General features: G+C 48.9%; 2 protein-coding genes and 1 non-coding gene across 11 annotated transcripts in view; 2 read left to right on the top strand and 1 right to left on the bottom strand.

The window, feature by feature from the left end:
* The window catches only part of LOC104691818 (USP6 N-terminal-like protein), an 83,284-nt gene extending 82,054 nt beyond the window's left edge, over positions 1-1,230 (bottom strand). For 5 of the 7 annotated variants that reach the window (XM_039552770.1, XM_039552768.1, XM_039552769.1 and 2 more), the window contains exon 1: positions 1,146-1,230. The gene's annotated coding sequence lies outside the window, so the exon portion shown is untranslated. Of the gene's footprint in view, positions 1-200; positions 528-1,145 lie in introns of those variants that run through there. The other 2 variants (XM_039552771.1, XM_039552766.1) reach the window with 2 other exon arrangements.
* A 92-nt stretch (positions 1,231-1,322) lies between these two features.
* TRNAA-AGC lies at positions 1,323-1,395 on the top strand. The gene has a single exon. It is a non-coding gene; the product is annotated as a tRNA-Ala (tRNA).
* Positions 1,396-6,609: 5,214 nt separating this feature from the next.
* On the top strand, positions 6,610-19,305 carry RNH1 (ribonuclease/angiogenin inhibitor 1). Of its 3 annotated transcripts, none has more exons than XM_010403709.4 (10): positions 6,610-6,868; positions 10,303-10,408; positions 11,638-11,808; positions 13,646-13,816; positions 14,463-14,633; positions 15,419-15,589; positions 16,079-16,249; positions 17,185-17,355; positions 18,127-18,297; positions 18,513-19,305. In XM_010403709.4, the coding sequence occupies exons 2-10, from the start codon at positions 10,323-10,325 to the stop codon at positions 18,598-18,600; spliced, it is 1,371 nt and encodes a 456-aa protein (XP_010402011.1). In that variant the 5' UTR covers positions 6,610-6,868; positions 10,303-10,322; the 3' UTR covers positions 18,601-19,305. The 3 variants fall into 3 exon arrangements, with proteins under 3 accessions (XP_010402011.1, XP_039408908.1, XP_039408909.1); XM_039552974.1 differs by lacking the exon at positions 6,610-6,868 and adding an exon at positions 8,603-8,669; XM_039552975.1 differs by lacking the exon at positions 6,610-6,868 and adding an exon at positions 8,982-9,061.
* Positions 19,306-23,015: the final 3,710 nt, after the last annotated feature.

Genomic DNA, 23,015 nt, shown 5'->3' with positions numbered 1-23,015 from the left:
GGTTTTGTCTTGTCTTACTCAAGAACACCAGAGGGGAAGTGACTGAGCACAAGGCAAGACATTTACCAGAACGACAGGTTTTTAACTAAGCCTGGATATCGCTGCTGCTGAACACAGCTTTAATTAAACATGGCAAGCCCATCAATAGCTTCATCTTCCTCAGCCTAGAGCTCACAAGAGAAATGAACTGATGCTCTCACCTGCTTTGCTATGCACCCCTTGATTGGCGGCACTCCTTTTCCCACATGCAAAACGGGCACCAAACTCCCATCTGGTCAATGCAGCTTCCCAGAAGACTCCAGTACATGCCCTCATCTGCCATTTCGGCAGGCACCTGAAGTTCCCTGCTCCAGAGCCGGCATCTCCCTCCTTGTCCAGCAAGGAAACTGTTGCCTTTACTCCAGCTGGAGCACGAGAGCAAACGGAACCATTTCTTCAGGGAAAAGACCTCACGATTCACCACGGTGCCAGATTTCACTTCTGTGGGTGTTGTTTTCAAAGGAGACATTGCAAGGCAAGGCGGGGAGAACCAACTGCCCGCAGCAGGTTCGCTCATCCAGACACTTGGGCATCCCCAGCTGCCCCAGCCACGCACAGGGACCCAGCCCGGATGTCCCAGCATAGACGGCAGCAGGTATTTGGGCAGGTATCTGGGGGCTCCCTGGGCTGCCCAGCCAGGCCGAGTGTTACCCCGAGTCCCCGCGGGGCGCAGGGGGTGGTGCGGGCTCTGTGCCCCGGGGGCCGTGAGGAGCTGCCGGGTAGGCGAAGCCTCCCCGAACAGTAACCGGGGTCACCCGGGCAGCTCCTGTGCCCTTCATCAGCTGGGGGGGCTCGATATTTTGTGGGGGTTTTTTTGTTGTTTGATTGTTTCCTTCTGTTTTGACCTCAACGCAGCCCCGCCGCGACTCAAAGGACCAGCCCAGGCCCCTGGAAGAGGCTCTGCCGGTTGTTCAGCCCCCCGCTCCGACCTCCACACGCACCGCCGCCCCACACACACACACACACAGCCCTATGCATCCTGCCCCCCAACACACAGCCCTTCGCAGCCTCACACCATTCCCATTCCCATTCCCGTTCCCGTTCCCGTTCCCATTCGCATCTCGCTCCCACTCCCGCCCTGTTCCCGTTCCCGCTCCAGGTCTCACCGCGGGGCGCATCCTCCTCTCCCGGCGCGCGCCCAGCCCGGCCCGCCGCCGAGCCCCGGCCGTCGCGCTCCCGCGCAGGCGCACTGGGAGCTCGGACCGGGACGTGTAACGGCCGGCTGCACACGGCATCTCGCGAGAAGTGACTATACAGGCTCTGAGTAAAGCCTCGAGCAGCGCGGGGAATTAGCTCAAATGGTAGAGCGCTCGCTTAGCATGCGAGAGGTAGCGGGATCGATGCCCGCATTCTCCAGCTAATTTTCCTGCCCTCTGTTGCCAGCCTACAACCGGCTTCTTTTGTACGCCAGAGCGTTGCTGGTTTTGCCTTTTGAAATTCTTTATATTTTTATTCGCTTCCTTAACATTCTTAAAGACCATAAAATCACAGAATATGCCGAGTTGGAAGGGACCCACAAGGATCTTCGAATCCGACTCCTGGCCTTGCACAGGACACCCCAAGTGTCATATGATGTGTCCGAGAGCATTGTCCAAACACTTCTAGAACTCTGTCAGGCTTGGTGCTGTGACCACTTCCCTGGGGAGCCTGTTCCAGTGCCCAGCCACCCTCTGGGTGAAGAAGCTCTTTCTAATCCCCAACCTAAACCTGCCCTGATACAGGTTCAGGCCATTCCCTCGGGTTCTGTCACTCTCACCAGAGAGGAGATCAGTGTCTGCCCTGCTCTTTCCCTCATGAGAAAGTTGTAGCTGCAATGAGGTCTCCCCTCGGTCTCCTCCAGGCTCAGCAGACTGAGTGACCTCAGCTGCTCCTGGTGTGGCTACACAGATGCATTTGCCTATCCCGTGCCTAAGGCAGGCAGAACACTGTCTGGGTATTCCTGGCACTGCAAGAGGGTCTTTTGTTTCCTTATTGAATATTGGACAAGGCCACAAGAGTGAGCAGCACCCACTGTGTCCAGTTTTTCCCTCACAGCTCTGGCCCCAGCCCTCCCCTTCTCATCCCACCCAAGAGCAGGAAAGCTTTTAGAGATTCCTTCTCCTGGGGGCCTCTGGTAGAGCCAAAACACTCATTTGCTTTCAGTAAATTTAAGAAGGAACCAAAACACCTCAAGGAGTCATTGATGTAGGTGCCATTTACAAAAAAAAAGGTCAAGGCTTTGCTCCCTGAATTTATCCAGGTGCAAGTTTCAAGCAAATGCTTCACGTTCTGCTCCTATTCTACTGCAACAAGCCACAAGGAATAACCAAAAGCTTAAAAAAAAAAAGAGAAGCCGTTTTTAAGAACTGAAGGTGTATCATGGAAAAAAACCAACCCCACAGGATTACACACAGTTGGCATTTCAATCCCAGTCACAAACTGAACTGGGAACCAAGGGGGGAAAACAATTCTGAGCACTTTCCTCTGTTACATGCAAGAGGAAATGACCTTTCTGGCAAATTTCAATGACAAAGAATGAAATTCAGCTTTCAAGCTGCTCACAGGCCCCAGCTTACACCTGAGGAGACTGCAAAATATCCCACCCCCAAACCTTTGCAGCTAATTAATTCCAAAAGTCCAAGGAAGAACTGGATTGAAAAGAGGATGCAGTGGCTTTTTTATGGCACAAGTTTTATGGGGAGCAGCTGAGGGAACTGGAGTTGTTTAGCCTGGAGAAAAGGAATCTCAGGAGACCCTATCACTGTCTACAACTACCTGAAAGGAGTTTTAGTGAGGTGAGGGTGTCTCTTCTCACAAGTGACAAGTTACAGGATGAGAGGAAATGACCTCAAGTTGTGACATGGGAGGTTTAGATTGGATATTAGGAAAAAATTCTTCTCTGAAAGGATGGTCAGGCATTGGAACAGGCTGCCCAGGTAAGTGTTGGAATCACCATCCCTGGAAGTGTTCAAAAGACATGTGGATGTGGCCCTCTGGGCTATGGTTTAGTGATGAACACAGTGGTGCTGGGTTAATGGATGGACACGATGATTTTGAGGTCTTTTCCAACATTTGTGACTCTAGAATACAAAGTGATTTTTTGGGCACAAATATCCATGAATTCCCTCAGGTGCTCTCATGGAGACTAGAGAGAGATGTCTCTACTGACAGAGAACATCTACTATTCCTTTCTGCAAAAAGGCAATGGTAACATGCAAACTGAAGTCTGAAAAACGAGTGTATGGTTGTTGGGGTTCTTTTAGCTTTCAGATTTCATCCTTGCCTTTTAAAGCTGATTTATACTCACGCTTCTGAGTCCTGTACAAACTCATGAAATAACCAGCTGTCCCTACAGTGCTCTTCAAAATTTCAGCAAATTATTCAAGTCCTCCTATGCAGCAGGATTTAACAGGAAAGTGAAATCCATTGCAGTCTCCTATTTCATCAGCTGCTACACAGCTGGCATGAAGAGACTGTGTTATGAAATACGTTTGTGTCTCTGGTCTGGTCCTCTCATTTTCCCCTCTAGCTGTGACCCCATCTCAACCCTCAACCCCTGCAATTTCTTGGTGACCACGGGCAACTTCGGGACGATGGAAAACCAGAGGACCATAAGTCTGGTCAAACTGATGCTGCATCGCCCTCTGCAGACGGGCAGGCAAAGACTGCCGCAGGCTGAGGCAGAAGATGAAGAAGAAAAGCAGGGCTATGAGAAAAATTCCTCTGACAGTACTTTTCCTGCAGGTGTGTTGGTTGATATCTGGAAAGCTCCTTTTTCTTGGGCTCCAATTTCGCTGGACCCACGGTGAAAGACTGTATCCACAGGGATAAAATATTACACATATACTCACAGCACTATTTCATTACAAAGCTCCCCACTCCCCCCAAAAACAAAAACAGTGCAAAATGGAGAGAACAGCTTTTCTTTTACAAGAACAAGGCGACCACATCAGAACAGCAAGAATTTCCTCCCTAATGGTTTTCTTGTGTGAATCTATAATGAGCTGCCACAGTATGGAACATCCATATGCGTGTGTGCACACATGCAAGTCAGGGTGAGCAATTGCCTGTATTTGCTGAAAAACCCAAACCTTGCTCAGCCACCTCACTACCAGCATCTGTTTATTGACCTCCTTTTATTTTTTTTTTTAGCTCCTGAGGCATCAGTTAAGCCAGTGTCAGGTTCTCCACTCTAGCTCCACAGATACTTTGCTCCCCAGTGCTTAATCAGCCCACTGACTCTTCAGGAATGACCCAAGTTTTGCATTTCCTCACTCTACAAAGACTTACTTCAAGCTTGCACACAGGCTCCAGGAACAAATGGCTTCCAGCAATGGATCGAGTAGGATATAAACAAATCACTCAGCGCAACAAATGGAGCTGGGCACATGCTTGCAACTCGCTGTTTTGATCTCCACAGAATTTATGGAATGAATTTTCTGGTAGGGATCACATAGCCAAGTTAGCAAAAGATCTACCACTACTCTAAGAAGTTTATTGTCTTTAATTATAATTAAGTATATGCACAGAGGCATCATGAGAGCAGAGAGGACAGAACAGGAGACTGCTAGAAGGGGAAAAAGTGGAGTTTTCAGCTTACACTAAAGGCCTTAATTTAAGTATTCTTTTGTAAGTTTGATCTACGGTTATGTGTGTAATTTTAGTTTTAAAATAAAGTAATCTTAAATGTAGAGACACATCTCAACTTCCTCAGATGCCAGGACACAAGACCTACACTTCATGTGCTCATGCCAGCTGTGCCCAAAGGCAGCAGGGGCAAGACAGGCATCACCATGCTCTCCCTCCCTGCTACAAAGACCAAAAGAGGGGGAGGATCTTAAAAAAGAGGAGATAAATTTGAATGAACTCAGGAAGGATAATGGGAAACTGTGATAAAGAAGGGAACACAGGGCAGATGTTACTGCCAGTCTCCTCAAGGAATCTTCAAGGAATCAGCCTGAGTCTGTACAAATAACCAAATGGACATGCCTTCCATCGGGAGTCTTCCACTGTTTCCATGGCAAGACATACACAGATATTTCTCACTGGTGTTTGCTGTTGGCTTTATCAGCCCCATTTTGCATCATTTCCTCTGGATTTGTGTGTATCTCAATGAGCAGGATGGCCTGGTCCTGCTTGCTGGGGAAGGGCAATAGATTTTTCCTGAGATGCCTTTTGTTGTCCCAACAGTGAGGGCAGCCAGAGAGATGACAGGGAGTTAGAAGCACACAACTTTTTGGCATGGCTATTTGGCCTGTAAATCTAATATTTCTCCAGCACAGACCAGAGTGCATTGGGTGCTTTGCCCAGGACAGGAGGTCAACAGAAGATCCACGTGACATGAACTTCTCTGAAACCTCTAATGTTAAACACTGGACTTTGTCCTTTAGAGACTCCCGATATGTGCAGCCAAGCAGGAACCAAGAGCAGAGAGATGCCAGCGGTGGCTGGATAGGAAATGACACCTTTGCTGTTGGGCTGAATTACAGGCATCTGACTTCAAATTGCCTGGTTGACCAGAGGATCTCCTGCCAGCATTAACTTTCTTCCTAACACTAGTGGTCTTCCTGAAAGCATTGTGTCAAGCAAGAAGGGCAGAGACATCCTTCAGCAGCCACAGCATCCCATCCGTTTCCCTGCCAGGGAGCATCCTAGCAAGTACCAAAGCTGGGAGGGAGCTTGGGCCATCCCCAAGCTCTTGCCTGTGGTTTAGCAAGTTTCAGGTCAGACCCAGAAGCACAAGTACTGTTCTAGCAAACTCTATGTGGATGACCCTGTTTTCCTGAGAGGCAATGCGGAAGAAGTGCACTCTCTGGCTTTCAATTCTCTTCTGGGCACTGAGGAAGGTGGGTTTTAGCTCAATGAGCTCTCTTGGTGATTGGTTCCCATCTCCTCCAGAAGAAGGACAACAAAAGCAGCTGGGGGGAAAACCTCTAGTGTTTCTCCCATGGCTGAACAAAGGCTCTGTTTCCCTCATTCTGCCACCATCTCTGTCAGCATCTGCAGCCACAGGAGGGAAAAGTAGATCTGGTCTTCTGCTTCTGGATCATTTGCAGGCTATTGAAACATTAATTCATCTTCACACCATTGAGAATGGGGGAAGAAAGCAGGTTTCTTCAACCCAAAACTACTGTGTGATGCAGCTTGAGTGATGGCAGGGTTTTCCTTGAGGAGGAGAAGAGCCAGTGGGAATTTGGGAGGAGAAGGCGTGGGAGTGGGGTCCATGCTTGCTGCTGAGGGGCAGTTTTAGGGAGACACAACCAGGGCTGTGCCCAAGGGACCCTTCCAGGCAGTGTGAGCATTCAGCTCGTGCAGAAGCAGGGGGCTGCCTGTGCCGTAGCCTCTGCTGGGAGGTGGGATGCATAACCCCCAGGTGAGGTGAGAGGTAGGTAGGAATGTGTTCATTCATCATCACTCCTAGGCCCGGCAGGACAGGGCTTGCCTGGAGAATGGAGAAACTATGCAGACTCTACCATCTTTATCCACACTTTACACTGCGGTGGCCTAATTTTCGGCTGGATCCTTCAGTGGCAACTACTCCCTTGCTCTGGGCTAAACCACGGCAAGTGGCCACATGATCCAGAGTGAGAAGTTAAAGCTGCCTCTGTCATCATCAGGGGCTTTTTAAGACATTTGCTTCGTCACAAGCCAGACACAATCGTGTGCACAGTTCTTGCTCCGCAAGGCCCTGAAGGGCTGCCACGGGAGGAAAAAAGCCGTCAGAGCCCAAAACTGCTTCCCTCCCTCTAGCAGGCACCGTGTGTACGACAGCAGAGGTTGCGTGGTAACGGCAGCAGGAAGGCGCCAGCGCTGCCCCCCTCGCTCCCCGCACAGCACCGACAACAGCAAGGTACGTATCAGCGGCAAAACAAGGCTCTGAAACTCCCGAAACTTTCCCTCCTGCTTTCCGGGGAGGAGCACGGAACCATTTTAAAGCCGTGCTTTGTAGGGAACAGCTGGTTGTGCTTAGTTGAAGTGTTGTGTGAGCCAGGGTTATGGAAAGAGGATGTTTGTAGGAAGAAAAAACTGGGGGAGATGCTGAGATTTTGGGGGTGGAGGGAGGAAGGGAGGCAAGTCGGGATGTTGCTTAGTGCCTTTCGGCACTTCAAAACCTTTCTTTGTTCTGTCTTGTGAAAATCTGAATGAGCTTTTACTGGGACTAAAACTACCGGGAAACAATAGAGAGGGAGACAGGGAGTAGCCGGCAGGCCGAGGAGGAAGCGAGCCAAGGGGTGACGAATGCCTTCCAGCCCTGACCAAGCGCCGCCACCCTCGCCCCGCCTCGGGACGGATGTGCGGTGCAGCCACTGGTCACTGGGGTCGGGTGGGGGCAGTGGCAGAGCCCGGGAGGGCAACAGGCCTGGCAGCAGCACAAGCCCGAGGCGCCCATCCTCCACTGCTGTCACAGCTTCGTTCCAAACAGCTCAGAGAGAGGCCTTTGTGCCAGCGAGGTGCAGCTCTGCTCAACGTGTTGTGCTACTGAGGGACACAGATATGAGAGAAGATGCGTCCTGGATAGGACTGGTGACAGGGATGGGGAGCAGGGACATCCCAGGCCCTCCAAGCTGGCCCTCGTGCACAGCTCTCTGAAAGCTGGAAGTCAGGGACACCACTGAGGATATTTTTGTTGCTTCCACCTCAAACAGTTCCTAGTTCCGAGCACCCTGGGGAAGTCCTGTATCCCCTGGCCGAGACCTTGCCATGGTGCTTCTGCTCTGGGTGACCTGCATGCGTTCCCATCTTGCTCCAGGTCCCAGCACACAGCAGAGGTTGCCCTCCCAACTGGTTGGGACACTACCTCATTTTATGTTTGATACTCCCACCCTTTGTGCATCCCCTCATTATAGGGATTTCTCCTTCTTCTGTCTTGTTTGCTGTGTATCCCAGTGCTCCTTCTCAGGGGGGAAGAGCAGAGAGATCAGGGTGGATGGAAAAAAAAGGGCAACAGGAGATACGAATAAAAGGAAAGGGAGGAAAAGAGGATGAAAATGGAGAAGTTGGTGAGAAGATGAAAAAGAGGGAAGACATAGGCTAAGAGGAGGGATAGCAGAAAAAAGGAGGTCAAACAGGTGAAAAATAACAAAAGAGGAAATGGTGAAAGAAGGGAGAAGGGGGAAAAGGAAAGAAAAGAGGGACAGGAAGGAAGGAAGGAAGGAAGGAAGGAAGGAAGGAAGGAAAAAATGGGGAAAAAGACGAGGAAAAAAGGGAAGAGGGAAGGAAGAAGCACATGAAAGAGGAAAGTAGAAAGTGAAAGGGGAAAAAGAAAAAAGGAAGTGAGGAAAACAGGAAAAAAAGGAAGGAAGGAGATATGAAAGAAACAGATAAAGAAGAGTGGAGGGGAAAGAAAGACGGGGAAGGGGTGAAAGAAGGTCGGAAAAGAGGGGGAGAGGGAAGCAGGGACAAGTCAGGAAAAAATTAAGAAAGGGAAAGACAAGAATTGCGAAAGAGAGGAGAAAGGGCGTTAAGTGTCAGAGCAGGAAAAAAGGGAGAGGGGGAAAAACGGACGGAAAGGAGAAAGAAAAAGGGAGAGAAAGAGAAAAAGGGAGAATAAAGGGAAAAAAGGGAGGAGGGACAGATCCTGCCCCTCCCCGCCGCGATACGAGGCGGAGCCGGGCCGAAGCCGGCGGCAGCTGCGCGGTGGCGGGGCGGCGGTAGGAGCTGGGGAGCCGGGCCGGGCCGGGCCGGGGCGGAGGGAGCAGGGAGGGGAGGAAGCCTGGGAGGGAGAAGCGCTGCCTGCGGTGCGGGAGGCGGTGCGGGAGGCGGCGGGGCTGTGAGCACCGGGGCGGGGGGGACCGGGCAAGGGCGGCAGCGGTGGCGGCTGTGCCCCGGGGCAGGACCGGGCCGCTGCCCGGGACCCCGAACGGGATCCTCCCTCGGCTCGCAGGAGGGTGCAGAACTCGGGGCTGGGGGGAAAACCCTTTCTCGATCCGGGGAAGGTAAAACGGGAAAGGGCCTGAGTGACGCGGGGAGGGCTGTGACGGTCCGGCTGCGACTGTCCTCTCGCCTGTCGCCGCTGGCTCCGATCCCTGTCACCCCGCGACAGGTGGGGCTGTGGGGCCATCCCACGTAGGCCGTGGGCCGGGATTCCCGGCAGCGCTCGCGTTGGGAAGGGAAGGGCAGAGGCCGAGCACGTCCGTGAGCTCACGATCCCGCTGGCGCCGTGTGCCGGTCCCGCCGCGGTTCCCGAGCGCCGCCCCGCGCTCGGGCGTGGCCCCTCCCCACGTGGGTCCCGGGTTTGTTGTGGGTGCGACCTGACGGGAGCGTGGTACCGAGCTGGCCTCTGAAAAGCGGCTTTGGGATCCCCGCGATGTTACGGCGGCGGGAGGGGACTGGCATGAGGGAAGGCTGTGGCTGACTGCAGCTCACATTCCGATGGGATAGCTCAGGGATTATTTCTTTCACAAACGCCCCGTAGTCTGAGTCATGCTGGCCAAACCAGAAGACCAAGGCTGCGTTTTGTCACCTACTGCAGCGCTGCCTTTAACCCCATCCCTTGTAGACTAAACCTAGAGCACAGCTACTGGCCTTGGCATGTTTATGTGCACGTTTATCTGGAGCCGTTCTGCAAAGCGCTGTGTTTACATCACTTCAGAAATGCAGTTTGATTGCAGAACAAAAAAAAAAAAATCTAAATCTGCTTACCAGCTTCTCTGTGCTTGGATTTGCCCGACCAGAGCGACCTTTCAAACCCTGGGTATCGAATTGTGGAGGAACACTTCTCCCATCCATGCAAGTTCCACTTCTCACATACAGACACATGTCCAGCAGGATTTTTAATTTCAGCCCAGGCAGTTCTCATGCTCATGTTCCTCATTCACCCAAATTCTCTCAAAAATATCCCAATTTTAAGTATAGCTTGAGGTTCCACAGCGGGTCAGGTGTGCCACGCTTGTGGGACTTGGTGTCCGTGTGGCTCAGCAGTGCAATAGTGAGCGAGTAGCACCAGTGCCCCTATAAAGCTCCTTTTGCTTAAGCTCCCTTGAAGGGGGAAGGGGAGCATCTTATTCTCATACAAGCAGCCTTCAGATAACAGGCTGTTGCCATATCTCTTCAGGATTCCTGTGCTTTTTTCCTCTCAGAGGAAGGCCTTCCCAAGTCCCAGACAAAACCATTCCAACTCTCCTGGCCTTATACTGGTGTTTGCAGGAGACTGGTTTTGGAAAAATAGAATCTGTCCCCTTTGCACAGTATGACTTATGGCTGAGAGCTGGGGGGATTGAAGAACACTGTTGCTTCTCAGTCAATTAAAAAAAAAAAGTGGTTTTGTTTTGTTTTAATTTTCAGGTCTTATCTCAACTATCAAAATGGAGCTTGACATCCAGTGTGAAGAGATAAGCCCATCTAGATGGACTGAGCTTCTGACCACAATGAAATCCTGCAAAACCATCAGGTAGTAACTGGTTATGTATCATCTCTTTTAAGTAAAAACTTGCATTTCTCTCCTGTGCTTTTCATCTTCAGAACTGTTTGACCTGGGACTTAGAAATTGCACAGCAACAGGAATGATTCTACCCGTTTTTATCCAGAAAATGAATTTAAAGGGGGGATAAACTCCCTCCTGCTTGCAAAGTTTTTTCAAGTACAGATAAATATCCTTTGGTATGAAGTAATGTTGCCCTGTTTCTTGGCATGCCATAGGGCTCAGCTAGGTAAATGTGATTTAAATATTTGACCACCATTTTGATTATTCTGCCTTTCTCTCAAGAGAGAGGGAAGACATATCTCTGTGCTTATTAGGTTGCACACTCTTTGGGTTGCAGGCTTGATGCTGTCAAGTGATTTTGGCTTTGAAAGTCAGGTACAAGCCATGTGCCATCAGCTTTTAATTCTTCACTTGACCTTCAGAAGTACCAGCCTTGTTTGTTGAGCAGACAATGGGAGGGAACCATCTCCTGGGGTGTAAGGTGTAGGACAGGGCCCAGAAGAGTTGCTTCTGCAGTCTTTCCCCTCTGCTGGTCGGGAATTCACACTTCCCGGGATGGCATCATCCTGCTGGGGCTGGAGAGAATGGGCCACATAGTGCCAGCAATGCCTCGAGGGCACTGGACCTGGTGAGGGCAACTTCCTTTTGTTTTGCAAAGGACCCTTTTACAGGCAAAGCTTCATGGGCCTGGCTAATGCCCAGGGGGAGAAGCCACTGCTGAACTGCAAACTCAGGGTTTGTGTGCTGAGATTCCTGCTGGAGGGAGATGGTGCAAACCAGCATGACTCACCTGCAAGAGACCAACCTGCTGATGAGTGCCTCTGGGGCTGGCTTCGGACCCAGTGTGGCTGTTCTCAGTGCAGAACCAGTCTGACAGCCTGTAAGCTGGCAGGTGGTTTGTCACTGTCACTGTTTAAAGGAAGGTGCTTCCTCCAGCTGTAGTGGGATGACTTGTGCCCTCTTCTGTGCAGCACAGAGGAGGAGCAAGGCTCGTGGAGCTGCCATCCAGCCCATCCTGTGGTGCAGCCCAGAGCACACCTTGGTTTGGGCCACAATCAACACCCAGCAGGTCCTGCACATACTGATGGAGGCATCCCAGGAACTGCAGGAACATTGCCCACTCTGCTTTCACAAGCAATACTCCAGCCAGGGAGAGCAGAGCGACTCTGAGGACTGCTTCTCTCCTTATCTTTCAGGTTGGATGACTGCAATCTCTCCAGCAGTAACTGCGAGGATCTCTCTTCCATCATCAACACAAATCCATCCCTCACAGAGCTGAAGCTGAACAACAATGAGCTGGGAGATGCAGGTGTTGAGTACCTGTGTAAAGGGTTGCTGACGCCAAGCTGTAGCCTACAGAAGTTATGGTAAAGCCCCACTGACTGTCTTGCTCTATCATGCTGTCACAAATGAGTGTTTTAAGGTCTCTTAAAGAATCACTGGCAAAGACAGGTTTAATATAAAAGTGAAAGCACAACAGTTCATTGATAAGGTTCATTCTACTACTTACTAGATGGTTAAAGCACAGAGAGAAAAAGCAAACAAAAACCTAAAGTCAATATCCAATATCAACCCAAAAATTATCTACAGGGAGGCTGGGAGAGGGCGGAAGGGTCAGGATAGGAAAGGGTGAATAAAGAAGACACTCCTTTTGAGTCCCACGGTTTAGAATCCTAAACTGAGTCCTGGACTGGACCAATACTCAGGCCTGAAAGTTTTAACAGCACTTAAACTTAAGAGCACTTAATTAATAGCTTGGGTTAAACAATTTAACAAAGGTTCATATAGAATTTACTATAATGCAACAGTAACTCACAGGCCTAACTTACGTATCTAAAGAGTTTAATAATCTAGGACAGCACCATTCACGGTCCATTTGCTGTAGCATATTCCCACCCTCAAGGACACAAAATTAAAGGAGCATGTACAAGGTGCTCACCTGTGGAAAATTCCCCTCAGATTCAGTGAAAGACTCACACTGGATGCCTTTGAGGTTGAGCCTTGCAGAGTGGGGGTGACAGCCCAGGATCCATCGTCATTTGGCAATCACTGGAGTGCAGCAAAGTGGAGAGTTTTCTGGCTCTGAGAGGCATTTTATAGAGGCACCCCACTACATTGTAGCATTAGTGGGCTTCCCTCAGCAAGCCTGGTGTAAGAGCTTTAGTCAGAGCCTGTAGCTGCTGCCCCTGCTCCTCAGAAGGCCTCAAAGAGATGCCTTCTCTGTCCAACATCTCTTCTGCAGGGTACAGGAGTCCTGCAGCTCCTGAGGGGAATCTGGGATCTTCAGGACACTACCTTGTAAAAATCATTTGCCTTTTAGATCAGATATTAAAGTCCCTGTGCCCCCTGCAATGAGGACTCAGACAAATAGAAAGAAAGTTGACTATGAAGCTGATTAAACTGCAACTCTCTGATGGGCCTTCAAGAAAAAACTGGTACTGTGTACTGGAAGACTTGAGTAGTATTTCGGAGAGTTTGCCCTAGGCTTCAGACTTCTCCAGATGCTCAAGGAACAGTCTGGATTAGGCATTTTCAGTTCTGTAGAAATGTAATTGTCCATTTTTGAGGTTCTGGTAAGGTGCCTTAGGAAATAAAAGAGCAACCAAATCCAATTCAAACCTCCCTGCACAACACCTCTCCATTGCCACCAGTCTTGCACGCTAACTCTATAAACACCCCATAGCAATACAAGCACAGTTCCTATGCTACTTCTCCAAGCCTGAATGCTGAAGGATCAACTTCATAGATCCTTCTTGTACTCTACCATTAAACTTCTAAATTATATCTGTGGTTGGATGAGATTTTAACTTCTGCCTACTCTGGATCATGTTTCTAGTGGGGGCAAGAAATCCTAAGATGCCTTTGCTTTATCTCTGGGGTCAGCTTCCTGATATTTAAACCACTTCTATAAAGCAGTTGTGGGCTACTTCTTGTAGGATGGATCCTTACCCTGCTGGAGGTGCTGTATGAGCAATTACACTGAAGGAAGCATGGGAGCTATTGTTTGTGTCACAGGTATAATACCAACTGATAAAATATATTGGCACACCTGTAAAATAACATTAACTAGCCTAGAGGGGTTATGCACTGTCAGAGCCGTGGTGTCCTTTTCAAGCTCCAGCCATGGCAGATAAACCTCTCTGAGAAGAGCCTCTGTAATTCTAGGAGTGCATTTCCCTCACCCCTGTTGCTTCTCTCCTGCAGGCTGCAAAACTGCAATCTGACTAGTGCCAGCTGTGAGACCCTGCGCTCTGTCCTCAGTGCCCAGCCGTCCCTGACAGAGCTGCATGTAGGGGATAACAGACTGGGAACTGCTGGAGTGAAGGTGCTGTGCCAAGGGATGATGAACCCCAGCTGTAAGCTGCAGAAGCTGCAGTAAGTAGTCACTGTGCTCTTTTGGTTATCAGACAGGCCATGCTTGCCTTTCCCTTGACACAAGCAGGAGTTTTGTTGCCAAGTGTGGATTTGTTCTTGTTTTACTTGAAATTGTCATGCTTATTCATGCTGGTGGGTCTTGTGGGTTTGGAATAGTTGGGTGTATGTTTGTTTAGCCCTCCTGACAGTGGTGGCTGTAAATGCAGGACCTCTGAGATGCCCAGGAAACATCAGATTCTGCTGCCCTTGGTCCTTGTGTCATGGCTGAGCAGGACCAGGGTGTATTTGCAGCCCCCAGCTCCTCCCAGGCAGGCCTGGAGGTGACGTTCATGATAGTGTTGCAGCGCAGAGCCAAGCCCTGTGCTCCAAGGCTGCCTGTGCACTGGTTTAATGGAGGCCTAGTGTAAAAATGAGTCTTGCTAGGGTCCCTTGGGATCTAGTTTGAGATTTAATGCTTCCTGAAATGAGCAGAGAGATGCTGTTAAAAACTCTTACAGTTATCTCCGGGTTTATGTGTTGCCTGGTCTCAACTCACATTGGCTTGTTTTCTGCCCTGGCTAACACACACCAGGCCCAGCTGATTCTTGTGGTAGCAGAATGTGTGAGGAAAGTTGTCTTTTTGCCTGGTCTTCTTTTCTTCTTGCAGGCTGGAGTATTGTGAACTCACAGCTGATATTGTGGAAGCTCTCAATGCTGCTCTGCAAAGCAAGCCCACCCTGAAGGAGCTCAGCCTGAGCAACAACACGCTGGGAGATACAGCTGTAAAGCAGCTGTGCCGGGGCCTGGTGGAGGCAAGCTGCAACCTAGAGCTACTACAGTAAGGAAGAGCTGGTCATCTCTCATGGCAACTAGTGCTGCTGCTAGTCATACCATCCATAGGACAGGAAAAATTGTTGTCAGCAATGCTTGAAATGTAGGCCACATTTTTTGCTGGCTCAGATTTATGTAACTGGAAACTGCACACAGATGTCTGGGGATTTCAGTTTTGGAGTTTTTGGCACTCCAGGTTAAACCACCACTTACTAAGGGAGACTGCTCACCCATGTCTCAGAGCAGAGGAACAATTGCCCTCAGTGGCTCTAGTTCTTAAACTGGAATTACCAGCCAGTTGAGTATACTTATTCAAGGCCCTTTTTTGCTACAAAACAAAGGTGCTGGGTTTGGCATCATCTTTGGGGTAAAGCCTGTGAAGGGCTTTACAGGAGAAGCACGATTCTTTTTATCTTGCCCCTGTGGTTCAGTAGGTGTTGGCTCAGCAGGGACTCATTGTGTGGTACTGCCAAAAGTTCCTCTTAAAAAGGATAACTGATATAAAGGGGAAGTTTGACAAGAATGATTCTTGCATTAATGCATATGAATGGCTGGGTCCAAGTGTCCTGCAGCCTCATGAAATGCAGGACCAGTGTGTTGCCTCACCCAGACCCCATCTCAGACACCTGTGTCCTCTCTGAGCCTTGCAGGATGTAGCAGTGCCTGGCTGAGCTGCACTGGTTTGCAGCAAGGAGCCAGCCCATAGACCCTTCTCAGTCTGAACTGGGGTGTTGGGGTGTATCTAACACAGTGGGTCTGGAGCAGCAACTCCAACTGTGCTTTTTCCTGCAGCCTGGAAAACTGTGGCATAACCAGCGATAGCTGTCTGGAGATTAGTGCTGTTCTCAGGAGCAAGTCATCTCTGATGGATCTTTCTGTGGGGGACAACAAGATTGGGGACTCCGGTCTGGCTCTACTGTGCCAGGGACTGATGCATCCTAGCTGCAAAATCCAGAAGCTGTGGTAAGGGTGGGCAGAGGTTTCTTAAATCCCTTCTTCAGCCCCTGAGCTGTTTAGGTTGTGCTGCTGGTTTGCTCTTAAGTGGAAAGTTTCTCAGTTACCCTCTACGGTCAAAAAAGTGTCCCAGCTGCAAATCAACTAATTCCCAAAACTGGGTGGGGACACCATGAACGAGTAGGGCCACGTTGAAATTGCTTGGATCAAATTCTGGGTAGAGGGCGAAAGGAAGTTTGTGATGGCATTGTCTTGGCTTCCACTTGAGTTATCTGTCTACTAGAATTGCATATTTCTGTTTCTTTTTTTGTGTGTTACAAGCAGAGCTTTTGGTGCAGCAGTGGAAAGTAAGGAAAGGAGGAAGCTGTGTGGTATGATGTATGAAAGGATGCAAGAAAATCAGATAATGTAACCAGAAATTCAGAATACTAAAACTCTGTTTTCTAATCTCAGTCATTCTTGGAAGAAAATAAAATAACATTTTGTTCTTCCCTGCAGGTTATGGGACTGTGATCTCACAAGTGCTAGCTGTAAAGATCTCTCCAGACTCATCAGTACAAAGGAGACCCTCACAGAGATCAGTCTGATAGACAATAACCTGAGAGACTCAGGGATGGAAATGCTGTGTCAGGCGCTCAAGGATCCCACATGTAAACTTCAGGAGCTATGGTGAGCTGCTGTCAAGTTTCACATACCCACTGCCTTCTTTGGAGGCCTCACTGAAGAACGATGTAAGTGAACTAATGCCCACCCAAATAGATCCTGAGTTGCAGTGGTTCCATAAGCAACTCCTGCTGGTTGTTACTGAAAGGATTTATAGACTTAAAAAGGGTTTTTCTAGATTTGAAGACTTCAAAAGGATTTGTATTTCTAAAGTTGTAGACACTTTGAAGATCTGCCCCATCACAGTTAGCCTGTTATAAGCAAAAGGAGATCAAGCATCACTTGCAGAGCTTCTAATTAATTGTTTTAGTGTGCAACAAATGGCAGTTAAGGGACTTTTGAAATTTGAAAGGCCTGATGGAATAGCAAAATGAATGCCGTGATCAGATATTTCAGGTGCTCCACTGGAGCTAAGCTCTCTCACTGATGAGACAAAAGAAAGCTCTAGTGACACAAACATTTCTCAGCATCCTGTGCTTTTGACTGTGTTACCTTTTAGGCTGGGATGGTCTGGTGTCTGGGAGAGGAAATTTGTTCTTTCACTTAGAACTTGAATTTTCCTACATTGCAGATTCATCTCCTGCCCCCAGCTCGGTTCTTCCCCTGCCCTGGTGGCCTGGAAGTCAGTGAGGTGCCTCAGGAGTGCACAGTGGAGCCAACAGTGACTGTTGGAGCAGAACAACTTCTTAGTTCCTCTGCTTTTTGTGCAGGTGCCTTTCCTAGGTGCACACTCCACAACAGACATCCCACATACAGAATGGGAGAGGTGCTGCCTAGAAAGGACTGAGCAGACAGGCATTGAGAGGAGTACAGTGATTGCAGGAAAGCTCTGGTTCCTCTGTTCCACTGTCTGGGCTCCTGTTAAACAAATGTAAAGAGTGAACAGTGCCTTATAGTCTCCAGATGTCCCACCTAGATCTCACGTCACTTTTGCTTTGCAGGGTTAGGGAGTGTGGGCTCACTGCTGCTTGCTGCAAGGCTGTCAGCTCTGCTCTCACCACCAACAAGCACCTGAAAGTACTGCACATAGGTGAGAACAAGCTGGGAGATGCAGGTGTGGAACTCCTGTGTGAAGGGCTGATGCACCCCAACTGCAACATCCAGTCCCTATGGTAAGGTGCACTCTCAGAAGTCATCTTCTGTCTGAATTCATCCTTTGCCTTTAACTTCCATGGTCCCTATGGCTGCCAGCACAAGTGCTGGTCCAGCCTCACCAGAAGGAGCAGGCAGCCAGCTGGAGCATCACCTCCAGCCCTGGGGTGGGATTTGCCTTCCCCATGAGCCTGTTTCCTTCCCAGTTGGGCCCAGCTCTGGGCTGTGTGATGCTCAACGCCCTGTGCTTGTTCTCTCCGTGCCGTTGGGCAGAAGCCAGAGTTGTGCTCTGATACCTAAATTCACAGTGAGTGAAGCAGATGGGTCATGGGAGACATCAGTAAGACTTGTAAGTCTGTCCCAGAAATGTATGTGTTTTGACCACTTGAAGCTACTTGGTCATCAACTGAGAGGCCTCAGTTTCCCTCTTTAGAGAGATGGTTGCAAGTCTCAAGTATAATAATAAAGCTTAGAGCTGATTTATGATCAGTTTAAACCAAAGAGAAGATGATGCATGATGGTGAAATGGGGAATAACTTCAATGTTCCTTCTACCCCTATAGCTGCACACTATTAACCTTTAGGGAGGCCTTTGAGGTGTTCAGCAGTCACTACAAGGGCAGCTGTCTCTGTGGCAAGACCACGGGCTAGCCCCTGCTGATGTCTCAGAGATGCCACCTTTGCAGGGATCTCTGGTCCTTGCTGGGGATGTCCATGCCTGCTGCCCGGGTGTGGGCAGTGTTTCCTGGCCCCAGGGCTCACTGCGCTGGCCTCTCCCTCCTCTCCCTGCAGGCTGGGTAACTGTGACGTGACATTAGGCTGCTGTGCCACCCTTGCCACCGTCATGGCCACCAAGCAGTGCCTCACCGAGCTGGACCTGAGCTACAACCCTCTGGATGACGAAGGCATCAGGAAGATCTGTGAAGCCTTGAGGAAGCCCAGCTGCAACGTGCAACAGTTAATGTGAGAGATGGTGGTAGCTCTGGCAGGGGTGGGAGGCTGGTGCTGGTGAGGGAGTAAGGGGTCTTGGGTCATAAAGCATGTTTCTGGCTGCTCTCAGACCTAGATGGGGCCCTTCCTGGTAAATGACCTGCCCATACTGGCCAGTTGTGCATCTTTCTCTTCCCTTAACAGGAGGATGCTCACTAAATCTTGCTTGCCTTTTTGTTCTGGTGTAGTTTGTACGACATTTTGTGGAGTTCTGAAGTGGAGGATGAACTGAGAGCCTTGGAAGAGTCCAAGCCTGGAGTGAAGATCATTTCATGAGTGGTGACTGCCTGCAGAACAATGTCAAAGCAATGTCCTCTTCTTAATCTGAACTTTCATACGTAAAACTAATTAACTTAATAGGGAATTTTCTTGTACCAAAACCATTTGTGGATTCCCTGAGTGGGTGTCTGGGGAGCTGATTGACCTTCTCAGCATCTCTGGATGTACTAACTCTGAGATTCATGAAAGCTACAGCATCACTATCCTTGAAATAAACAATTACTGTCCTGTAGAAGTGGGTCTCTAGCCTTTAGGAGCTCTTTAATCCTATAATCCCTTCTAACAAATTAGTTGGGCTTTAAAGAGAGCTCCTTTCCCAAGGCAAGAGAACTACCCACTGCATTGTTACTGGGTGGTGCTTTCAATAGGTCTCTGGGGAAGGCTCTCAAAAAAACCTAAATGTTTTTAATCTAAAATTGTGCTCTCCCCTGTCTTTCCCTAAAAGAGTTCTTGGAAAAGCAGTGGTGGCCAAGGCACTAGAGAAAAAAGAAATGAGCAGCTGTTCAGCTATGTAATGTCAAAATTCATGCTTTTTGAAAAGTGATTTTCCTACAAACAAAAGATGCTGTGTGCATTTCTGCTAGGATGGGAAATGAGTACATGATTGATATGTTTGATCTGGCAAAGAGTGTTTCTACAGGAACTTTATACTTAATTTTTCTACTTATAAAAATAAAATATATCTGTATATTTCTCCTTTAAGACCAATCTAGTTACTTGTGAGCTGCAATACTACTAACACCTTGTTTTACTTATTTGTTTTTGGTAAGTCCCTAGCTGAAACATGCCAGGAAAAGATGTTAGTCAAGGCCTTAGGTAAAGAACAAGCCTAGAAGACATTTCAGTTTTCAGGGGACACTGGGATTTCATGCTCAGAGTTGTAATAAACCTTTGTTCCAACAGAAAATGCAGCTGCTGCACACCTAAACCACAAAAGAATGAATATATCTTTAAAAAGATAGAAGGCAGAAGGCAACGCAGAAGGCAAGCCTGACATTGCCCTTGGCTGGCCTTGCAGGATGAATGCCAAAAAAAATCCCATTCCCCAACGTGTCCTGTAGTGGTCACTTGGTGTTTCCTTCACTGGCAAATTCTGTGTGGACACCCAAGGTAAAGGTGTCCTCCAGGCTTTGCTTTCTGCTGCTCACATTGATCCCGTAGAGGCCACAACTGGCTTCTCTTTGAACTAAGCAGTTTCTACAGTAGCCTTCGCAAACCTAAAATGGTACATGAGAAACAGCTTAGTTGTGTCTTCAGGCAGGTGTGAAGGATAGGATTTGGTTTTTTCCTAAAGGCATGTCTCTTATAGCTGCCCAAAATGCTAAAAACCCACTCCTTTTTGCTTTGGTCTTCTCCATCAATAAAAACTTACCCATTCTAAGGGGCTCATAAATAGGCTTTTCAGTTCACGGTCTCTCCTGGACTTGGTGTGCCTGGATTAATTTCAGGCTGGGGGAGAAGACAGGGCTCCAGAGGGTAAAGAGATGTGTAGGGAGAGCCAGAAAAATTAGGCATCTGGGGGGGTGTAAAAACAGCCCTCTAAAAAGACACAGCAAATAATATCAGAAGTGGATTTTCCCTGTCCTGGCTGCCCGAGGGGGGGCACTCTGCTGTCGCACTGCAGCTGCAATGCCTGGAAAACGCCGCCTCTTCCTCCCCCGCAGGCAGATGAGCATTGGGAAGGGTCTTCCAGCACGGCCCCACAGGGGGCGTTCAGCCTGGGACAGCCTGCTCCCACCTGGGGTGAAGCCCACGCCTGCCTTTGATCCCGGAGTGGCTTTGCATTTCCTCCAAGAACGCAGACAGGATTTGGAAAAGTCTCTCAGCAAATGCCACGTGTCCAGCTGCCAGCCACAGCAAGGAAAAACACAAGAGCCATATTTTGCCACCTCATGAGCTCAGGGCATCTCATGCCAGGCCAGCCTGGCAGAGCTCTACAGTTCCCCCCGGATGGGCATGAATCTGTGCACTCAGAGCCTGTGCTGTGCTTTAGGACAATGTGAAGTCCTGTGCTTAGCTCTAAAAAGTAGGTATAAATCCCAGGATCCAGGAGCAAGCCCCTGTAGCAAGAGACACTTGTACTCATAAACAAGACTCAAGCAAGGATTTCTATTCCTAAAAGCGCATTTGTTTTTATTCATCTCTTAGTTGGTCCAACTCACTTCCCTGACAAACCTTGTCACAGCTGTGACCTTGGGAGAGCTGAAAGACACAGGAATTTGCTTCTGTATTTTAGATGTGTGGGTAGGTGCCATTTTAAGCTAAAGTAGTCAGGAACTGAGTCACAAACCTTTCATGTGGACTAGGTAGTAGGCTGGCAGGCAAAGCCTTACTCATACCAAGACCACAGCTGGAGCACTCAGCAGTTTCTGGGACACTGCAGTCACATCCTGGTTCTCAGGGCAAATGCTTGGACTCCCTTGCAAACAGTGGTTTGCAAGTACTGACTTTCTACCAGCAAGGGCTGAGTTTCACCTCATATAAAGAAACTTAAGGACAAAATTATGCAGCCAAAATAGAAGACTAAGAAATACCAGTATGACTTTCACTTTAAGCAAATATTAGAACCTTAAAAGACATGCCCCAGAGATTGAAATTCAGAGAAAACAGGTCTGAATTTTGGACCTCAGTAACAGCGACAGTGGTTTAGGGTGTAGTAAAACTTCAGGTTTTTCCTAGTAGTTTCAGATTCTACAATAAATCTAATTTTTTATTCATCACAGCAGATAATCTTGAGCTGGGAGGTCACACCGTGCCAGTTAACACTGCCAGAAGCAGTTAAACAAATATTACTGTCCTCACAAACAGTTTATACCCCAACCAAACCTCCTACTTGCTTTGGAATATCAAGTCATGGCTCCCCTGGCATCCCTGACTGCTCTCTTGGTGGCTGGGCTTTCTGGAAAGGAGTTCCAGCACAACAAGGCTCCAGGCACCAACTTCAAATAATAGTGATGCTACCAGCAATTTCAGGGCTCCAGCTGAATCTGAAAGGGGAAATCAAGCCCACTGTGTTTGAAGAGTTAACCATACACAGCACCCTGCTTTGAAAACAGTGCTTGCCATCTGAGTCACTCCCAAACCTCTACTAAAACAGTCTAAAAGGGACTTATTGCCTGAATTCCCCTTTTGCACAGATCATTGTGATTTTAAATTATCATTTCCAATATATCTCCTCCTTTCTCTGTGCCAATTTAATCAGTTGCCTCTTCCTCCACCACACCTCCTTTTCATTTCATCTCTTTTACTAAAGGGGAAAAAACAGGGGGAAAAAAACCCAAACAAACCACTAAGGAGGAAAATCTCTCTCCCCATAAGGGAAGAAGAATTTTCATCTACTTTACCCATTCCCCTCCTCACAGCTGCAAATGAACCATGGACATTTCTCCTCCTGGAGCACAGCATCACAGCCCCCTCCTTACTGAGTGATGCCCACTCCTCTGACAGTCACACCATAAATGCCAGCCAGTTCAGTGCACTTCCACCTTGGCAAGGACTTGCAAATTGGCATCCTGATGAATATGTGAGGTTAGTCTTGCCTCTCTCAGCTAAAGCCAGCTGCATCCACCACGAGAGGAAAAGCAGCCCCCAGCAGGAGGAAGAAACTGTGCTGGGTCAGATGACTGCACAGATGATAAGCCTTTCCAAGCTAGAGGGCAAATCGGTGGCATGTAGGTTGCAGGACCATGTGGCTGGGGGGGATGGAAACTTTAATTGGCCAATATCATGTCAGAGCCTATCTGGTTTGCAATTAGAGGCAGGTATGCAGTGGAGAGGTGAATTGTTGGCACTTTCTCAAGCCCTTGAAGATGTTCCAAAGCAAACACTCAGGAAAAGTCCTAAGCCAGGCCATGCTGCCCTCACGCTGGCACATAGCAGCCCGTAATATCCAGAGGGAAATAAAGTAGCAGCACAGCTGTCACTTGCACTGGCACCCTACATGCAGCTCATGCAAATCCTCCTCTGCTGCTCCCCGTTTCCTGCTTCACTGGTGATTATCACATCCCAGGAACAGCCCGGTGCCATCAGGACAGTGCACAGACCCAGCACTGCCCACGCCAGCTTCTTTACATCCCCTCTGTGTTGCTTCTGCCTCATCTACCCTTCACAGAAACACTTAGTTCAGACCCCAGTTACGCTTGGCAGATGATTAAAGCACCTCTTTGCTCCTGGGTACAGAAGTGCTCTGCAGGCCATATTGGGATTGTCTGGGAAATGCTGCCTCTGACTCCGTGACTTCTGGGTGCAGCTCAGCTGAACCAGCTCCTCATGGCTGGGTTGGAGGTGTCACTCATCTCTCATGTGCCGTAACTGCAAACCAAGGCATGAGGCTGCACTCAGAGATAATCAGAATATAAAGCACCAAAGAGCTTGCTCTGTGGCACTTCCCACAAAGAGGGAAAAGAAGACTC

The sequence above is a fragment of the Corvus cornix genome, chromosome 5 (genome assembly GCF_000738735.6).
Source record: "Corvus cornix cornix isolate S_Up_H32 chromosome 5, ASM73873v5, whole genome shotgun sequence".
Lineage (NCBI taxonomy): Eukaryota > Metazoa > Chordata > Aves > Passeriformes > Corvidae > Corvus > Corvus cornix.
The sequence above is the reverse complement of the archived record's forward strand: the minus strand, read 5'-3'. Positions and strand labels throughout refer to the sequence as shown.